The sequence below is a fragment of the Manacus candei genome, unplaced genomic scaffold, assembly GCF_025592945.1.
Source record: "Manacus candei isolate 608988 ecotype Guabito, Panama unplaced genomic scaffold, ASM2559294v1 h1tg000049l, whole genome shotgun sequence".
Lineage (NCBI taxonomy): Eukaryota > Metazoa > Chordata > Aves > Passeriformes > Pipridae > Manacus > Manacus candei.
Window position 1 is genome coordinate 27,597,644 of NW_026138097.1, and position 18,201 is coordinate 27,615,844.

Below are 18,201 nucleotides of genomic sequence, written 5' to 3' on the forward strand. Positions count from 1 at the left end.
GGGAGCTGAAAATTCAGCTGCAGAGATTGAAGTATTGCTTTGGTGTTAAGATTTCATCCTTTCTATAGTTCAATATATTTGTCACGTTTGGATAGGAGATACTTTCCTTCAGAAACCCAGAAATTTTGAGCAATGAGAACCAATACATTACCACAGGCATAGTGATGGGATCTGCAGCTTTATCCACTGCAACTCATACAGTCTCAAGTACCTCCCGTACAAATGAACAACACACCTACACCTTGAACAACAAAGAAAATAAGTACCTCCAGCAGTAAATAATGCACATATTAAGATGAAAAATTATGAAGAAGCAGGGTGAAAGAAGGCTCAGATTGGCTGATGGGAGTTTATTATTAGCAGGCTTGGTGTTGACTCTCCTGACATTAACTAGCGGGAGATCATGCTGCTGTATGCAATATTCCCAACTGCCCCTCCACCCCCATTCCCCTAAAGTTTTTTGGGTAGGGCTAAAGGGAGTAAATCAGAGGAGATGCGAAGCGTTCCTGTTTTGAGGACAACGACATCACGCGAGAAGTATATTCTTCTGCTCCTACACATCAGGCTCCTTGTCCCTGTGACAGGTCAGTTAAATGGGAGATCTCGTTCTTGTGTTGATGCTCAGTATTATGGCATCACACTGAGGACACTCAGTGCAGTTACTTGGGAAATGCTGAGGTGACTCCCAGGCATGTGAAGCCTGAGGTGCTGGATATCTGTCTTTGCTTGCCAGGAAGGAGAGAGAACAGTGGGCAACAGTTGCTTTGCAGCAATAACAGATCATCATGCTTTGGCATTATAGTTCACACAGGAAGAGCCTTTTATCTTGACTGCTTGAGCAGATATGAATGTGCAGAAAGTACTGGAAGCACCACCTCTACAGATGCAAAATCTATCTGTTACTCTCCAATATAATCTCCACCAAGATTTAATTTCAGGAAAAAAGAAATTCATAAGTTGTTTGCCTGAGGGATAAAGCAGTGGTTCTGACAAAAACACCACAATATCTGGAGCTTGTTTAAACAAACACAGAAAGTTGGTTTTACCGGATTCTACCTACCTCCACGTGCACTTGAATTCCTATAGCAGAGAAATTAGTAACACCTCCACACTGAGTCTATACATATATGGAAAAGGTATATAAATCTTAGCTCATCTTCTGGACTGGAGCAGACATGATAACACTCCCTACACTAATCCCTAGCACACAAATACACTGCTGTTTGTAGTAAAGATTGGCGGTCCAGATACTTCACCAAATACCAGCTACTCATAGATTTCACTATCCACAGCCGGTGGTTAAGTATATTCCAGATTTCATTTCTCTTAAGATCTTTGGGAACCATGGGGCTTAACCTCAAATCAGCCATCCTTGGTTCTTTATTTAGTTCTACACTGACACCCTCTGCACTGGGGTTTTAACATTTCCTGGCAATGTCATGTAGTATGTTACATGCAAAGAACATCCTGTTATATTTTCAGGCATCTTTTACTACCAATCAGGTATGCATGGTTACTGAAATCTTTTCAAGAAGCCAGATGCTTTTGCTGTGTCATTGTGGAGGATCTCTGTTGTGCCCTGGCCTGAACATACTTCTGGATTTGGAGTAAGAAAAAAAACAATTTTTTTTTCTTCTATTCATCAACACATTAATAGTCCCATTTGAGAATGAGGATGACTTACAGTCAACATGAGCATAGGTATGTGTTAGGCCTCTGCCCATTAGGAAGACAATGTAGGTTGCTTTTCTAACCATGGAAATGTTATCTAGCCAGGCTTTCTACTTAGCAGTTGCATAATAGTCTTCAAGTTAATCTGTGTTCCTCAAACATGCAACTGAGAACTCCTACGCTCTCAAACTCAACTTGAAAACTACTGGTTCTTGTACTGACTTTGAAGTCTGGCAACCTCTTCCTAAATAAGAAGTGATTTGGGTATGCTATCAAAAAGAAACACTTAAACACAGTCTTCTCTTGAATCTTCCTGGCTATTTCCCCCTTTTCAGCTATGATATTGAAAAGCATAGGGAATGGCAGTCAATGTTCCCACAATGACCTCATACCAACTGCTCTCACCCATACTTTTGGTCTACGCTCTCTCTCAGCCTGCAGTGCTGGTTGGTGGTGTGCAAGACAGTCAACAAGAACTGCGTCCAGCTGAGTCCAAGCAGCATTTGGAGCTCCAGCTGCACAACCTGGCGAAACAAAGGGCCCTTACATTATCTCTTCAAAGCATCTGGAGAGATATCGAAGTTGAGGATCTCAAGCTCATCATTCAAGCTTTGTTCAGCTGGAAGTTCTTGCACCAAAAAGCAGGTTTTTGTGCAAAACTGCACTCTGTCAAAAGATGTTGGCTCTCCCAAGTAACGGGGCTCACGGAGAGGGCCAGAAACAGCACACTCCTGTTTATGTACAAGTGGAAGAAACTATCTCTGCTACTTGAAACACCTGCAAGTGCATTATCTGTCTGTATAGCACTTGGGTAGTTTTCCCCTGATCAGTGTAGCTTCATTTTAGAGAACTGAAGGATAAAAACTCTTCCACAAAGCATGTGGCCATCTATTCCTCTGTCACGGAAAAAGCTTCCAGTTACTCATCTTTGTCAATACGTCCTTCCTGAATATCCTCTGTCTCTCTCAATGTAAAACATCTCTCTCAATAAGTAAATTGTGAGAAATAAAGGGACTGTTTCATCATTTGACAGATAATAGAGGAAAAAAAAAATCACGTATACAATGCAGCAACAAGCATAAACACTCTGTATTGTTCTCTGACCATTCACTTCATTTTGAGTTACAAATGGTTACTGGTAGCAGAAAAGGGAGGGAGATAAATATACACAATGAAAAACTTTCCTGTTTCATGAGTTTAGTTGCAAATCCCAAATCTTTATGGTTGAAAGTAACTTTTCTTCATACTAAATTTGGAATGCCTAAAAGATGTGGGAAATCTGTTCTCCAGCTTAATATTAAACTGAAATATGATCCTTTGGTCTTTAAGTGGGAACATCTGTTAGAAAACTATGCTGGTCAAAATTTATTAGCTAATAAAGACTATAATGAATTTCCACAGTTAGAGAGTTACACATGTTTTATATAAAAGAATTCATGACGCTACAAAGCACTCAACACTTAGAGCAAAGGCAAATATTATTTTGTAAGGCATGAAGGGAGATACATCATCGCAATTTAAAATAAATTTTATGGCAATAAAATTACATACTTTTTTCTTTTAAAATACAGAGCCCAATTAAAATATAGCCAAACCTAAACTGTCAAACTCCTTAAAGCAAGAGATCAGACAATTATGTCAAATATGTTTAATTTTTTTCAAAGTAACTGATGGCAAAATAAAATATTTACATCATGTCATACTGTGTAAACATGTAACTGTACAAAGAAATATACATGCAAAATAAAGCAAAAAATTTAACTAAAACAATAAAGGAAAATAATACACAAACATAATGATATGAGGTTGGTACGAATACACGTCCAGTTTCGAAGTCAGTTGTTTTCTTTTAAAAAGTTTCTGTACAACTTTACAAAAAAACCCCAAAAAACAAACAAACAAAAGAATAAATAGGATACAGTGGAAGCCACAAAGCTCAAAACTAACCCAAGCTAGGTTATGGCTTAAGACCCATACATCTAACTATTGTGGGATGTCAGCGTGGTTTCCTTAAACATGGCGTTTCACACGAACATAGATGACAACACACCCATATGAACTCAGTGATGCACAGAAAACCACCTCTATCTTTTTAAATAGCTCACGTTAATATTACTTCAACCTTTAAAACAGTTACTAAGACAATTACATTATGTGTCCAGTTCTCCTCATCTGACCACTACTTTCTGAACGTATTCTTCACCAAAGAGCACAAAATTAATTTGTTCATTTCACAGAAAGAAGTAAACACAGATTTGAAAATTCTAAAAAGTAGTAAGTATTGAGACTGATTTGGGGAAAGTCAGACTTTGGCATTTTAAATATAATAATAAATTTTAACAAGTGTCACCCTACTTCTTAACCAGTTTGACATTTGGGATACAAATCTCTCTCTCATTTTTTTTTTTTTTTTAAACAATACTTAAACCTGACTAGTCTTGACTAAATCCTATGCTAACCCTCATCTTAAACTAATAATGACAGTGTGGTACAACACACCCGCCCCTGCCCACCCAGAACCCCCAATCACACAAACAAAACCATAAAGCTCGCCGTACTAAGTATGTGCTTTTTCTATATATTTATTACAGTTACAACAGAGGTCCTCATAAATAGTTGCATAAAATGTTAAAGCCACAACATTGCACATGATATGAAAGAAAACAAAATCCCAAATGAGTGCATTTACAGTATTACATCCTGCTGTATACTGCTTGACAATTGGGTCAGCAAGCTGGGCACCAACCCAAAGTCCTTTTCTAGGGAGACAGTGAGTACTGACCCAAACTGAAGACCCGCACAGTGGTATACCACCATTTAGGAAGGAGGGGGAAAAATGGATAAGAGGAGGGGGAAAAAAAATTACAGATCGAAGGCAGGTAACAGTCTATATACAAGTAAGGCCTACATTTTATCAGAGCAAAACATTTCCTTCTATTTGTATGCAAAAACTTTGAGGTTGGATGCACTTAAAAGCAGAGTCTGATCTCAGTGCACTGCTACGTGAGATACATACAGGCGAGGCAACTGGAAAGCTCTAGGACCAAGTGAAAATCAGATGTTATAAATGAAGGCCGTACCAATGGGCAGCCATTTTGGTGAGTCTTCTCCAGGCATGATTTGATTTTTTGTTTAACACCAGTGCTTTGAACATAGGCATTTCTTCCTTGAATAAATCTTGAAAACGGTAGCTAAGTTCACTTGCAAAATTCAACTCTTGTTTATTAAAAAAACTATTTTTTTTTTTGCAGAAACCTGAATAAAATACTGTTACTGTATCGCTTGTGACTGCTTTTTGCAGAGTACAGTGCTATTGTCCTCCACCCCCGTGAAGTCTGCATCACCAGTCCCCCACGCCGCCCTGCGCGGGTCTCTGTGGAATGCATTTGCACACGAACATTCGCTAGCAGCTGGTTGGCTTGGGGTTTGCTTTCCTCAAAATTCAAGTCAACAGCTGATTGGCAGAAGGAGTCTATCTCCAGTCTGATTGATTGGCAGGAGGAGTCCATCTCCGGTCTGATTGATTGGCAGGTGAAAGAGAATGAGAGAGAACTTCAAGCAAGGTCAAACTCTTGGCAAGAGCCTGCTCTGTAAGAAGTTTTTAATGCTACGGATGGGTCGAACATCATTCTGGTGTTTTCGCCGCTCAATGAATGAAGTCAGTCTGGATATATCAATGCTGTCAGCACTTTTGCTATTCCCCAGCTGCAGCCATTGCTCCTGGAGGGCCAGTGCAGCCGAAGGACGCTTAGCTGGGTCATCCTGAAGTAGGAAGCATACAAAATCTTTGGCCTTCTGGCTAACTCCTTTGAAGTAGTCATCTGGGAAACTAAAGTCTAAGCGGCAAATATTCAGGCAAGTTTCCTCTACACTTTCATCCAGGAAAGGAGAGACGCCACTAAGAAGGACATATGTGAGCACTCCAATGCTCCAAACATCTGAAGTGAGGGAAACAGGATTTCCAAGAATAATTTCAGGAGCTGCAAACTCTGGGTTTCCAAGTAACTGGTGGATATAATACGTGGTATTGAGCTGGACTGCGTCTCCAAAATCAGCCAGTTTTATTGTTGGCTTAGTGGAACTCTGGTCCACCAAAATATTTTCAGGCTAGAAAACAAAAGCAAAAGTTAATATGTCTTTTTTCAAGTCGGTCTAACATATATTAAATGCTCCAACATAACAGCTTCCCAACCAGTGTGGTCAGCTCTACAACACAGCAAAGAACTGCACGCTACAAGGATTACTGCTGAAGGCCAGCTCTGCAAAGCTCTGAGGCAGTCTTACCAAGGCTTCCCCCAAACCAACTAGCAGGCAGGTTCTTGCCTACTACAGCATGCAATGCACCTGCTTTAGCTGCTGGCACTATAAATTTTGCAGGAAGTATAGTTCTGCCAGATTATACTGCAGCTGTTCATGACAGCAGCTTTGCAAAGTTTCACGGGAACCTGTGTTTGGGAACTTAAGCTTAAAGAGCAGCAACTACAAAGGGTGAATAAAGCAACTGATCTATTTGTTTTATGACAGAGACAACAAAACCCTTGCATTTCAAGACTGGAAAACCTTGTTGGAATTTGCATGATGCTTTCAACAGAATTCAGTTTTACTTGGCGATTCTTTAATGGAATGCAGCTGTACAGATGGAAGACAAGCACTGTTAGGAGACTGGCAGCAGCAGATCCTGTTGGATGTACATGACTTCAAGAGAACTGCCCCACTACTGGTGAGCTGAAAGAGGAATTATTTCTACAGTTTTATTTCTGAAGCTACTGCAGCTATAGCTGTAATCTCTGCAAAGTAAGAGTGACTTACAAACGACTAGTTTTCAACTGGTTCATCTGTATGTACCGTGAGACCAGAAAAAGTACTGGTGAACTCTGTATATCACTAGAAAAAAATTTAAATTTTGGGTCTCCATGGTATAAAGACCCAAAACTGGTTCTGCTTGGAAAACAGAAGTATATGGAGGGAAGATTCAGGCTCTTCTTGCTTTTTCTTACCATGACCCCATTTGTCTAAAGAGACTCTGCCTACAAAGATGACTTGTCAATGCTAAAATCCCTTATTATTCATATACAGGTGAAGAAAAGTGTAAAGAGTAAGTTTTTAATTAATATTCACATTAAGACCTTGTCATATAGCTTTTCCTACTAAAATGCATCAAATCCTTGTGGCTCAAGTAAAGTTCAAAGGGTAAAACAAAGGTCCAAACAGGTACCATTCACATAGGTATCACAGCCCTCAAAGTGCGAAGATGAGAAACATATTTGCAGCAAGAGAGGAAAAGTAGTCTCTTTCACAACAAACTCCATGCTTCTTGAGAAAGAAACAGATTTCTGCTGCAAAGTTATCAGAAAGTAAATAAATAAATAAATAAAAAATCAAACAAAACTGTTCCTGTCAGCAATTATTTCCAGTACAAAGCACCACACAGGGCCAGGAAGCTATAAGGAGAGAGCACAGGGAGCTGAAAGTGTCTGCTTTGCTGGCTAAGAGTAATCTAAAAACTTTGGAGATGGAGCCCCAGCCATACCGTTCATACAGTCTCAAAGCAATTCACAGTTCTATGTTCCCAGCTGTGAGTTTCCAAGAGGAGGGAGATTTTTATGCCTGGAATGATGCACACTGCCAGGAATCCCATTCACACCTCACCTTTAGGTCCAAATGTGCTATTCTGCAGTTATGAAGATACTGCACAGCTTCCAGAATCTCTCCCAGGTAGAGTCTAATCTTCCCTTCTGTGAGGTTTCCCCATCGCACGATGTAGTCTAGAAGGCGACCCTGGTCAGCCCTGTTAGAATTACAAGGGTTATATTCTGGATAAATCTATGTATCAGAACCAAAAGGAAAACCTAACAGGTTATAGACTACAGGAACAACTGTAGCCTGCAGCACCTAGAAGACAGAGGACTATGGTATGAAGAGGAGATTTCATATCAAGCTACCAGATCACAACATTCCTAATTTACTTGTGTAGCCACTTGATACAAAATAACTGCTGGACCTTCAGGCTAAGATAATCATCCACATATCAATTTAATATCTCAATTTTTTTCCTTCTGAGTAATAAACTAAACACTTTAGTAACAGCATTAGACAACTACAATATTTTACTTATGTGCTTTCAAACTTCCATGAAATCTTAGAGCTCCTTATTCATAAACCCCTAAAAATGCCCTAGAAACTCTGAAGATTTTACAGATAATGTTAAGAGTTCACACACATTTCTAATACTAGTATGTAGTTGGTGGAGGTCTCAAAGGTATCGATAAGGCCAATGAGCTGGGGATGCTGGAGATTCTGCATGACTCCAAGTTCATGGGTAACCTGGTCTCGCTTCATCAGCTTCTTATTCACAAACTTAGTGGCTACTGCTCGCTTGGTTCCCTTCTGGTCACACTTCTTAACGACAGAAAATCTGCCCCTGGAACACAACATCAAAAGGAAAGAATTAACCAAGAGATGCAATAAGGGCATACTTTTACTTGAAAGATATACTGCAAGAGAATCTAACCTTAGATCTCTAATAAGCTACCCTTACAGAGCAATTTCTGGACATAAGAGTTTTCAGTGCATGCACCTACTACAAATTGTGTCTGTATAAACCGGACAAAGATCTGTTTTATCACAACTGCAGAGAACTCAAGTCAGAGTAATATCCAGTTTCAAAGGTTACCACTAAATTGGTCAACTGTATTTTCTATGTGACTTATTTTGTCCATTTTCAGACTTTTTTCTGTCTGTAATTTTCATAACCTAAATAAAAAAAGTTTAGGAGAGCTTCACTGCAGAAGCAGTGTCAGTCACTGTAAGGTACACTTAAAAAAAAAAATCCCTTAATCTATGACACCACTTCAGCCTAACTACATTCTGTTTATGCAGTGCCATCTAGTGCTGGTAAAACTTTTGCTTCCTCATTTCTATTTAATCCAATGCAATTCTGGCCTTTTAGGCTCATACAACAAGTATTTTTCAAGGAGAATTTAATTTTTGAAAGAGAAGACAGTATTTTGACATAGACACACAGAACGCACCTGCCAAGCTCAGCCACTTCACTGTAGTGGGAATCAAAGTTGTCTTTCCAGATTACCATGATCCCATCACTTCCAGGACCTAGGGAAAAAAAAAGAAAAGAGCGGGACAGTATGTCCAAGATTCATTATACTCAAATCTTAAACTAAATTGTTGTCATTGTAATCAGTATGTTGTTTCAAATGTTTGCAGAAGGAGAAATTTTGATTTCTTATCCTGTTACGGAATACATTTCAGGAAGAATTTGCCTCAGTCAGACTGGGCCCTATCATCTTTCTTTTGACGCTGTGTCCATATTGAAAAACAACTCAAGGCCTCATATTGCCCATCCTCTTGCAGCTCAGAAAGAAAATTATTTCTGTAATCAACTACTTCATTGATAGTTTTTAATGACTGCTACAGCAACAGAAGATAAGGAGTATTCTTTACTCTTTGCACAAGGGCTGAATACAATCAAATGGCAAGTCAGTTCAAGTCTGAAAGACTAAAAAATACTTTTTTCAAAGCTTGAAGTTGAAACCTTACTTTGTGCTACAGACTTAGAGTTTTCATTTTACATTCATAGGCAGGGGAAATGAAGGGTAGAATGGCCCCAGAAAACTAGGGCCGGAACTTCTCCGTAAAAGTAATGGTAGAGTTGAGTAGGACTAGCAAAATACAGCTGCCTGTCCTTTGGAGTCTAGTTTCAGAGTAACCACAACATACCAAATTCTAGCTTAGTTTTGATGGAAAAGTAAACACTTGCTTTTGGACAAGGTCAGTAAGACCGAAGACTGTGTCTGAAAGACAGTAGTTTAGTCTACAAGACTTCCGTGACTCTTGATTCTGGTCAAATCAGTTTTAGGCTTCTGAACTGGTGTTGGAAGGACACTCATTACAGTAGGTCCTTAAAGCACAGTTTTACACTGATTCTTATCCATCAGGAGCTTTTTACTCTCCCAACTAGAAAGTTTCCTTGGCTGAGATACTATGTTAATCCCTATATGACACAGGGTGGCAGCAAGACAAACTGGATTACACACCAAAGCAGCCTGGCCAATGCAGCAGAACAAATTCTATAGTGGAATTAATTCAGGTACAGTGGATACTATATGTACAGGAATGAGTACCCTTGGCAAATTGAGGGAAACAGTAAAAAGAAAAGGCATCTTACATTATATCTCATAATCAACAATACACCTGCCACTGGAAAAAAACAGTGACCAGGCAGTGTAACAGCTACCTTAAAAAGTAACTCTATTTTTCATGAAACATTAGTAAAAAGATAAAAATTTAATTTTCTGACTCCTTTATATATTGCAGCACACTCATCCTAGGGCTTAACTACTGTCTGTCTTGGTCAGTGGGCAGGAAGTGCCTGGAATAATCACCACCTCAATGCCTTGGCAGTAAGGCACTTACTGTGGCTGCCAATAGGCAGAGCTCGGAGTGGCAGCACTGGATATAAACCCCCGAAAATTTCAGATGAGATTTGGAAGGGACTTAGTTTTCACAGTCTAGTTTAACATTCCAAAAAATGTCAAAATTCTTTGAAAAAAAAGGGAATAAGGAATGTATTTTGGAGAGGTTCAGGACAACCGTAAAAGTCCCCATATTAGCTGGGACAGATGTACAAAGACAGAGAGCAGCACTTCATATCTTGTTTTCTTTTATATGAGTCAATTTGAGACAGACCCATTGCAGCTAAAATCTATGAATAAATTCTCACCAGTGGATAAATATATGGGCCTCTCCATGGTCTAAAGGACCTAGTTAGCATCAATTATTATGACCTGCATGTAAGAAAGTCTGCTATCCTTCTGTCTCTCTGTGCTTTCCCTGTTTCTAAAAACGGAGAATCTTGAACACTTAAGAATAACTGAATGTACAAACATCCATCAAAACTTATCATTATGTCATCAAACACATAAAATAAAAATCTTTTTCCCCCTTTGCCGTCTGCCTCCAAAACAAAGGCATTTTTCATCTTTGCAGGTCTCCTTTTTGTTCCCTCACAAACAATCAGGTTGCCTCACTTCAGGTACTGAAATCATGCAACATAACTGTAGATCAGTGATGTAAAGACAAGAACTCATTTTATGTTCTCCTAAACATTGTGGCTGTACAATTCTGGTAAAGGAAAATTTAAGATACAGAGTAATGCTATTCTTATCTGTACACTTCAGAAATTACAAGTTAGCATAATAATATTCATTGAGATTAAACTAAGAATGCTGATGATAAAATATGATTTTGAACTAATACTGGCAAAGTGAATGCATGTTGACAGTACTGTGTCAGTACATAATTTATGTATGGACCTCTAATCAGTTACATTCTAAAACTGTATCTCTTCCTGCTAAATCAAGCAATATATCACAGGTAAAAAGGCTTGGTATGATATTGCTTTAACAAAGGGATGCCCAAGGGCTGAGCTTTTCTTTTTACTGTTCTATGGGTACTAGACACTTTGAATGTAACTAGATTTTTTAAAAAAACAAAGAGACAGGCCTACCTAAAACTCGTAGACTGGCGGAAGATGAAACCGAACCCATATCGTTTGCAGCTATACACGTGTAGATACCATCGTCTTCTGCAGTGACGCCAATGATTTTCAGCGAAGCCTCTCCTAAGTCACTGGGAAACACAAGGGCATCTGTTAACTTTACATTAATTTTGCACACCTTAGGATATGAAAACTAGACAAAGTTAGATTGATACTGTTTATACTTCTTATTCTCCAGCCCTTATCTCTCTCTGGACGAACATTACTAACCTTGTCCTTGCCGTATCAGAAGTGTCTTCCAGATGTGAGCACTTTGTGTTCATCAAGTGCCTTGGAATGTCCTACAGATTATTAGAAAAACATCCTCACTGACACTCTGTCTCAGCATGCCCCAGGTTCCATTGTGTTTGAAAATTAAAGTGCTTTCCCTATTTCTTCCAGCTTCCTTTACCTTCTTCAAGTTATGAGAAGCTGTATCAACACAAACGTCCATCATGGTTCTTTCTGAAAGGTTTGTTTCCATCCCTAACTCCCAGCAGATATCAGCTGATCTATCGTTTGTACTTTCAGAGCATTTACTCCTTGTAAGAGGGAGCTTCCTCTTCAACACAAGAGGCACATTTCACAACTTTGGAGACCTCAGAATCTGGGAGAATGAGGATGGGAGGAACCTAAAAAGGACTTAAGTTTTCCCTGTGCTTCAGGGCAGCAACAGCAATAAGTTATGTAAGACCACAGCAGAAAGATTCTGCAGGCTCTTCCTTAATCTTTCTCACTATTCAACCAGACGTTTTATTTGATGGTTTGTCTTTAAATGTCTACTTAGATCTTTCTCTGTGCAATTAATTTCTAGTACTCTTTTGACTATCTGCCATGGACATGAACAGCAGGTAATTTAATTTGCAACAGTCTCTTACAAATGTGAATACTTGGCAAGTTCTCCCTACACTTTACAGCTCTAGACTCAAAACAACCCTAACATTGTGTTATTTTTTTCCACAATAATGCATATTTTCAAGATTTTCTATCGTTCTTATTGCTTTCCTTTGGATTCATCTTAGTTACTTCAAGTCATTTTACCGACTGAACTAAAAACTATTTGCCACGATCTTCACCACACAGGTTTAGGAGAAAAAAAGAAGGTAAGTTTAAGAAACATAGGAAGATGACCACCTTCCCCAGCTCAAAGAATAAGTCACGACTATTTCTAAAAATCTGTCAGCCACCGACAACATGATTTACTGGATATAGTTCTGTAAGAGTAATGAGTAACAGTGAATTAAACCTAGCTAATCTAACTCTTACTTATCTCACAACAGCCCTGGATGCAGTAGCAAAGCTGCCACACTGCCTCTGTCACTCCATTAAAAACAAACAAACAAAAAACAAACAAAAAGCAGGAGCAGCAGGAAGTACAGAAAAACAGTATAACATGCCATCAAGTTTTCATAAAAGAGCTCTTAATTCTGAATTAAGAGCATACATGACATACTTCTTCACATTGAAGTTACTCAATAAACAAAATTTTCTGTATTTAAAAGAATGAAAGAATGCTTTTTCAGAAAAAATATTTTTTACCATGCAGTTTCCTATTCCAAAATAACAGTTTCTCTTACTAATCAGGTGTTTGAGTTACCAGTTATTCTGTAAAGTTCTATCATAGCAAAGCTAAAACCAGGCAAAAATGTTAATATCCATGTTTCAAAAATAAAGAGTGACACTGCCACCTCAGTAGGAACCAGAGGCTTTTCTTTGCAAATTACTGTAGTGTGATCTGAAAGCTACTAAAGGAAATGAGGGACTGACAGGATCTGTCACTGTCACAACATCCGGCATGTCACAACATACTGTTCTGTTTCAAGCACCAGGTCAGCATGACAGAAGAACAGCTGCTGCAATAGTTAATCAGAAATAATGCATTAATTTTGTTTTTAAAAATCAAGTAAATATGACATTTTGACAGCCCAGCCATACACAGAAGTTACACAACATTTCAGGAAAATCTCAGCTGTGAAATCTCCCTCTCTGTCTGAGGGCAATCCTGTCTTCATGCCTCATAGCCAAAAGCTGCCCTGCACCAGGACAGATAGAAAATACAACTGTTTCAGCATTTCCTGTTGAACATTGCACAAATTACTGTACCTGTATGAAATGCTGTGATGACCGTCATTGCTCAGTGTGTTATGATCAGGACCTTTCCAAGTAACTGAAGCCTTGGGGCGACCACAGACTTTACACCTAAGCACGATGGTCTCTCCTGTCTCACATGTTACCTCACTCAATGGAATTATAAACTCTGGGGGAACTGGAAAAAGAAAATTAATGGCATTAGGTAACTGAAGTAAATACATTTAATTTTTATTCCTTGTGCTCTTTCTTTTCTATTAGACAAAATAGTAGGGTACTCTACATTTCCAAGATGTATCCATCCCTCTACCGTTGGAGCAGATCCATGCTTAGGCCACTTGCTGAGGCTCTGCAGAGCTAGTGAATTTTCCTCTACATGAACTTAGACACAACACTGCTGCTATGCCACAGACAACTGTGAAGCCTACCATGGTGAACCAAACACCCTGTTTATGGCAAGCTGAGGAAACTCTACTGGGTAATATTTAAGGATGTGCCCAGTTAGGCTATCTGTATATCCAGCTAAGTTTGCAAAAGGGAACACAGAACACTTCATCCACCGAGGTGCTGTAGTGGTTTCCCTTTTCCATGGGTGAAACTCAGAAAGTTTGGTTCTGTGTATTATGCCAAAAATCCAGTTTGGCTCTGACCCCAAAGGGCCATTGTCTTTGTCCTGATTAGCCTCTGTACTGGAGAGGTCCTGAACATTCCCTAGGGTGCAAGGTTAAAAACAAAGCAGTTCCAACTCCAGGTCTTTTTACTTTGCAAATTCAGCAAGGCCCAACTTCCATACAGTCTCCATACAGAACACATCATATGGTCCTTGTGTTTTATGTTGGTTTAGATTTGTGGGAAAAAAAAAAAAGTTCCTTACATCTTAAAAGGAAATATGACATTATTTCATTCTACCTTATCCAAAAAGAGCCTGTTTACATTTTGATACAATGCCCTCAGTTCCCAACATAACTTGTATCAAGCAAATGATGTTTTAATCAAATTATATTGACTGCAACTTCTAAAAAATTAAAGCAACTTACCATCATAAATGTAATTGGGGTTGAGAAGCTGAAAAGAAGAAATTACAGAATTAATGTCCTGATAACCTTATAATAACCTTAAGAATGGTAGAAAACCAAGTACAGTGATAGGTCAAAGTTAGTTGTACCCACAAAAATCCATGAAACATCTAAACATTATTCAATAATTTCTGCATTACTCTTTTTTTTTCCTGCAGTATCCTTTTGTTGTATCATGCCTGCAGGTTCAAAGATTATACCTTCCTGTTTTCAGAAAGGTCCATTAAAACCACTGTTGTCTTTGATTTCTTCCTGTGAAATTCTGACAGAAGCTACTTTAAAGAAATCCAAACCCAACAACTTTCGGAAACTACTACATCTGTGTAACACTTACCTTTACAGAAACCTTGTTGGCAAGTCCTTCTCGGGATTTGCGGTAACCATTTTCTAGCTTGCCTTCCCTTTTGCCGTCTTTATCTTTTTTCTCAGATTTCTTCCTTAATCGGAGTGCTGTGTGCCAAGACGTTGACTTCCTGGACACAGAATGTGAAACTTCTATCAATCTTTTTCATGTTATGTGCTATACTATCTATTTTCAAAGGTCATTGGAAAAGTATGTCAAAATGTTATTTCTATGTATTACAGTATAGTGAAATGAAATTAAGTATTACATGAGATGCCATCCTTGCCTAAAACTGTCAGCAAGCTAGTAATGTAGTCTGTATTTCAGTATTTCTTGAAATCATTGCTCAAATGGCAAACTTTCTATATGAAAATACAAACTGTCAATCAAACTGAGCAATGGTCAGTATGAAACCCATACCAAATACAGGCTACAGGAGCTTTATATAAAATTTCAGTGCTAAGAACTTTGATATAATTTCTTCCATTGCAGATTTGAGAGAGGTCTTCTGAGCACAACCAGTTATTTTCATTTTCTTTGTGGCTCAAAGTGGAGATCTAGGAACTCTGAAATCTTGTTTCACTTGAACAAACATCCCCTCCCTGTTTTCCTAGACAATGATGTCTAGACTGGTAACTCATTCTATTAAATAAACCATTGCTGCTCTTAGATCAGGCATTCTTTTCCCAGACGACTGGGCTATTAAACTTTTTAATAAAGAATATGTGCTTCGGGGATCTTTCTTACTAGCTTATATTTTGAAGTTTGCTAAGTGACCTCTAAGTACTCATTCTGCTTGTTGTTCATTTATTTCTCAACGATCACATCAACTTTTGGTTTAAAAGGTTCAAAGCCTTGCCTAAATTGGAAGTTTTTCTTTCTCCTCCCCTTCTACACACACCCAGGCACTCACTTGATGGTTCCATCAGGGTTGTCAATGATGACTGCACTGGTATGCCCCAAGACATAGCCGGGAATCCAGCCCTCGGCTGCGGGGCACTGATCAGTGGCGGCTCTGAACACCAAAAACATGTTCTGTTGGTTGCTGGCTAGAATCTGCACGACCTCTCCTTGGTAGACATTTATCTCATCCTCCTTCACTGCCGTGTAATCGTGTGTCACCAGCATGGTGGAGATATTGCTACTGCTGCTACTTTCACTCTGCAAGTGTCGATCAGAAGCAGAGAGAAGGGGGGAAAAAAAGAGAATCAAGTTTAAAGTTCGTGAAGAAGACTAGCTGTTCTTGGCCTGCTACATTACCTGCATAATCCACACAGTTTAAACTGTAGTCAAAGAAAAGAGCAACAACTTCTCTTTTAAAGCTGCCTGTGTCTATTTTTCTTGTGCATTAGTTTGATATTTGAATATCTTCACATACCACTGCTGCATAAATTGATTTCCATTACTTTTACTCAAGATTATTTCCATTAACTAAGAATCAGTTTATACATAGATCTCAACTCATCTTCTTTTCAAGCCCAGACATTGAACCTCGCATCTTCATCAGGCAACAAAACTATAGTACAAGTATGCATGGTCTTAAAAGTGCAGTTTCAAAATCAAAATCATTACCTCATAAACACTGAAAATTCCGACAACAAAAAATACATACAGTCTTCCCTAACTATTTGTCAGATCTCAGACACCAGCCTTCTGCACACAAAACATGACAAGGTACAAAAGAACAAAACAGGCTTTTGACAGTGTGTCTCAAAAACATAGGCTTATATGTGGTTGAATCTCTATGATCTGGTTTATTCCTTAAAATGCAGAGGATGAGGTAAATTACTGAAATAAGAAGTGATAAATTTCTTGGTCAAAACAGGCCCACTATACTATCAGAATCACTTCTAATTGATTAGTGACTGTGATAGCTGAGTAGTGTTGGTTGTTTATCATACACTTTCAACTACTGTTCATGATCCTCACTAAGCATTTGTAGAAAGCTAATTATGGTGGATCAGTTGTAATCATAGTACTTTAAAAAAAAAAATCCTTGTCCTGACCATAAATTCACTAGAAATTATTATTTTTTAAAACTAAGACTTATTTTGTCCATTTGCATGTATTCAGTATATGAGGTTTAATAAATGGCAGTGAGAAATCTGTTACAAGATTACATAACCTTCTCCCTTGATAAGTTATTTCCTTCTTGAAACAAACTAAAAACAAACTGGATGGCCTACTAATGATGTGACATGAAGTGCGTATGTGTGTGCGCGCCTGTCTTTTGTCTCTGTTTTTATTTCAAATTGTTTCAGGTCACTCACTACCAGTGAGGGCTCACTATTGCTCATTAGTAGCTGAGCTGAAGAAGGAAATTAGTACACAGGTGTAGCTGTAGACTCCTGTTGCCTGTATAGCATAACCACGTGTTGGCACCGTGTATGCGCTAGTAGAAAGCTTGGCACACAGGATTAAAAGAGTGTAATCTTTTTTCTCAAAACTGTGAAATATTTCTCCCCTCAGTGTTGAGGAGATGCAGCAGGTGTCAGTGGACAGTGTGGTACACTGGAAGCCCTGAAAACCGCATTCTCTTCTAATCTGCTAATGGCCTTGAACAAGTCACTCCACCTCTCTGTGCCTGTGCTTCCCTATGAGTACTCTGGTTGAGAAACCAAGAGATTTGGAAAGGAACAGTTTCAGATTACTCATTCATAGCACATTCAGCACACTGAGGTTTGGGTTTCCAGTGACTGTACATTTTATTCTAGCTGGACTGTTACATTCAACTGGGTGATCCAAGTCTTTTTTTTTTGCCTTATTAGGATGATGAAGCAAATGCTACTTCAGAGAGAAAGATCTTATCATGGATTGTACCTCTACTAAAGGATATTTACATTAATTTCAGATGCTGTTATTTCCAGCAGGAGAATTTGTTTTTTCTAGTTTAGAGGACTGCCTGCATGCCTTTTCGTACTTACAAGCCCATTCCATGATTCAGGCAAACTGGGCATAGCCAAACTGAACAAAGTAATTTAATTTTCAGTCATTATTTAAATTAAGATTACAACTTGCTACATTCTTTTACCTAGATGAAAAACAACTCTATTCAGAAAAAAGCTGCTTTTGTTAACTCCTCTTGTTACGCTTACAGGGGGAGATGAAGGGAAGAAGCAATCTCAACCTAAGCACCAAACCCTGCCCCACACACTATTCTTGAACATACTGCTTCTAAGCATGCAGCAGAATTTGTGTAACTGAAAGACTGGCCTTTCTGTAACATAGTATTCCTTTTTAACATTTAAGTCTTGAAGGATCATATTAAACTGAATATTTCTTATTTTTAACAGGGACAGTTAAATCTGTTAAACAAACAAGTGTCTGGTAACTACTAAGTGACAAATGTTCTTGAGAATGTGTTTATATCAAGCATTCATTCTCACCACAGAAAGGTAGCCTTCTCTTCTGCCTTGCAAGGAAATAATTATTCTTGCACAGTTAATGTTTTTCTGCTTCAAGTTCTGCTT

General features: G+C 38.6%; 1 protein-coding gene across 1 annotated transcript in view; it reads right to left on the minus strand.

The window, feature by feature from the left end:
* Nucleotides 1–3,072: 3,072 nt before the first annotated feature.
* The window catches only part of TRIO (trio Rho guanine nucleotide exchange factor), a 255,846-nt gene continuing 240,717 nt past the window's right edge, over nucleotides 3,073–18,201 (minus strand). The window contains 9 exon segments of the mRNA XM_051799299.1: nucleotides 3,073–5,778; nucleotides 7,321–7,459; nucleotides 7,892–8,092; nucleotides 8,703–8,781; nucleotides 11,195–11,316; nucleotides 13,328–13,490; nucleotides 14,350–14,377; nucleotides 14,723–14,861; nucleotides 15,645–15,892. Of these exon segments, the coding sequence (XP_051655259.1) occupies nucleotides 5,236–5,778; nucleotides 7,321–7,459; nucleotides 7,892–8,092; nucleotides 8,703–8,781; nucleotides 11,195–11,316; nucleotides 13,328–13,490; nucleotides 14,350–14,377; nucleotides 14,723–14,861; nucleotides 15,645–15,892 (1,662 nt within the window). The 3' untranslated portion in view covers nucleotides 3,073–5,235.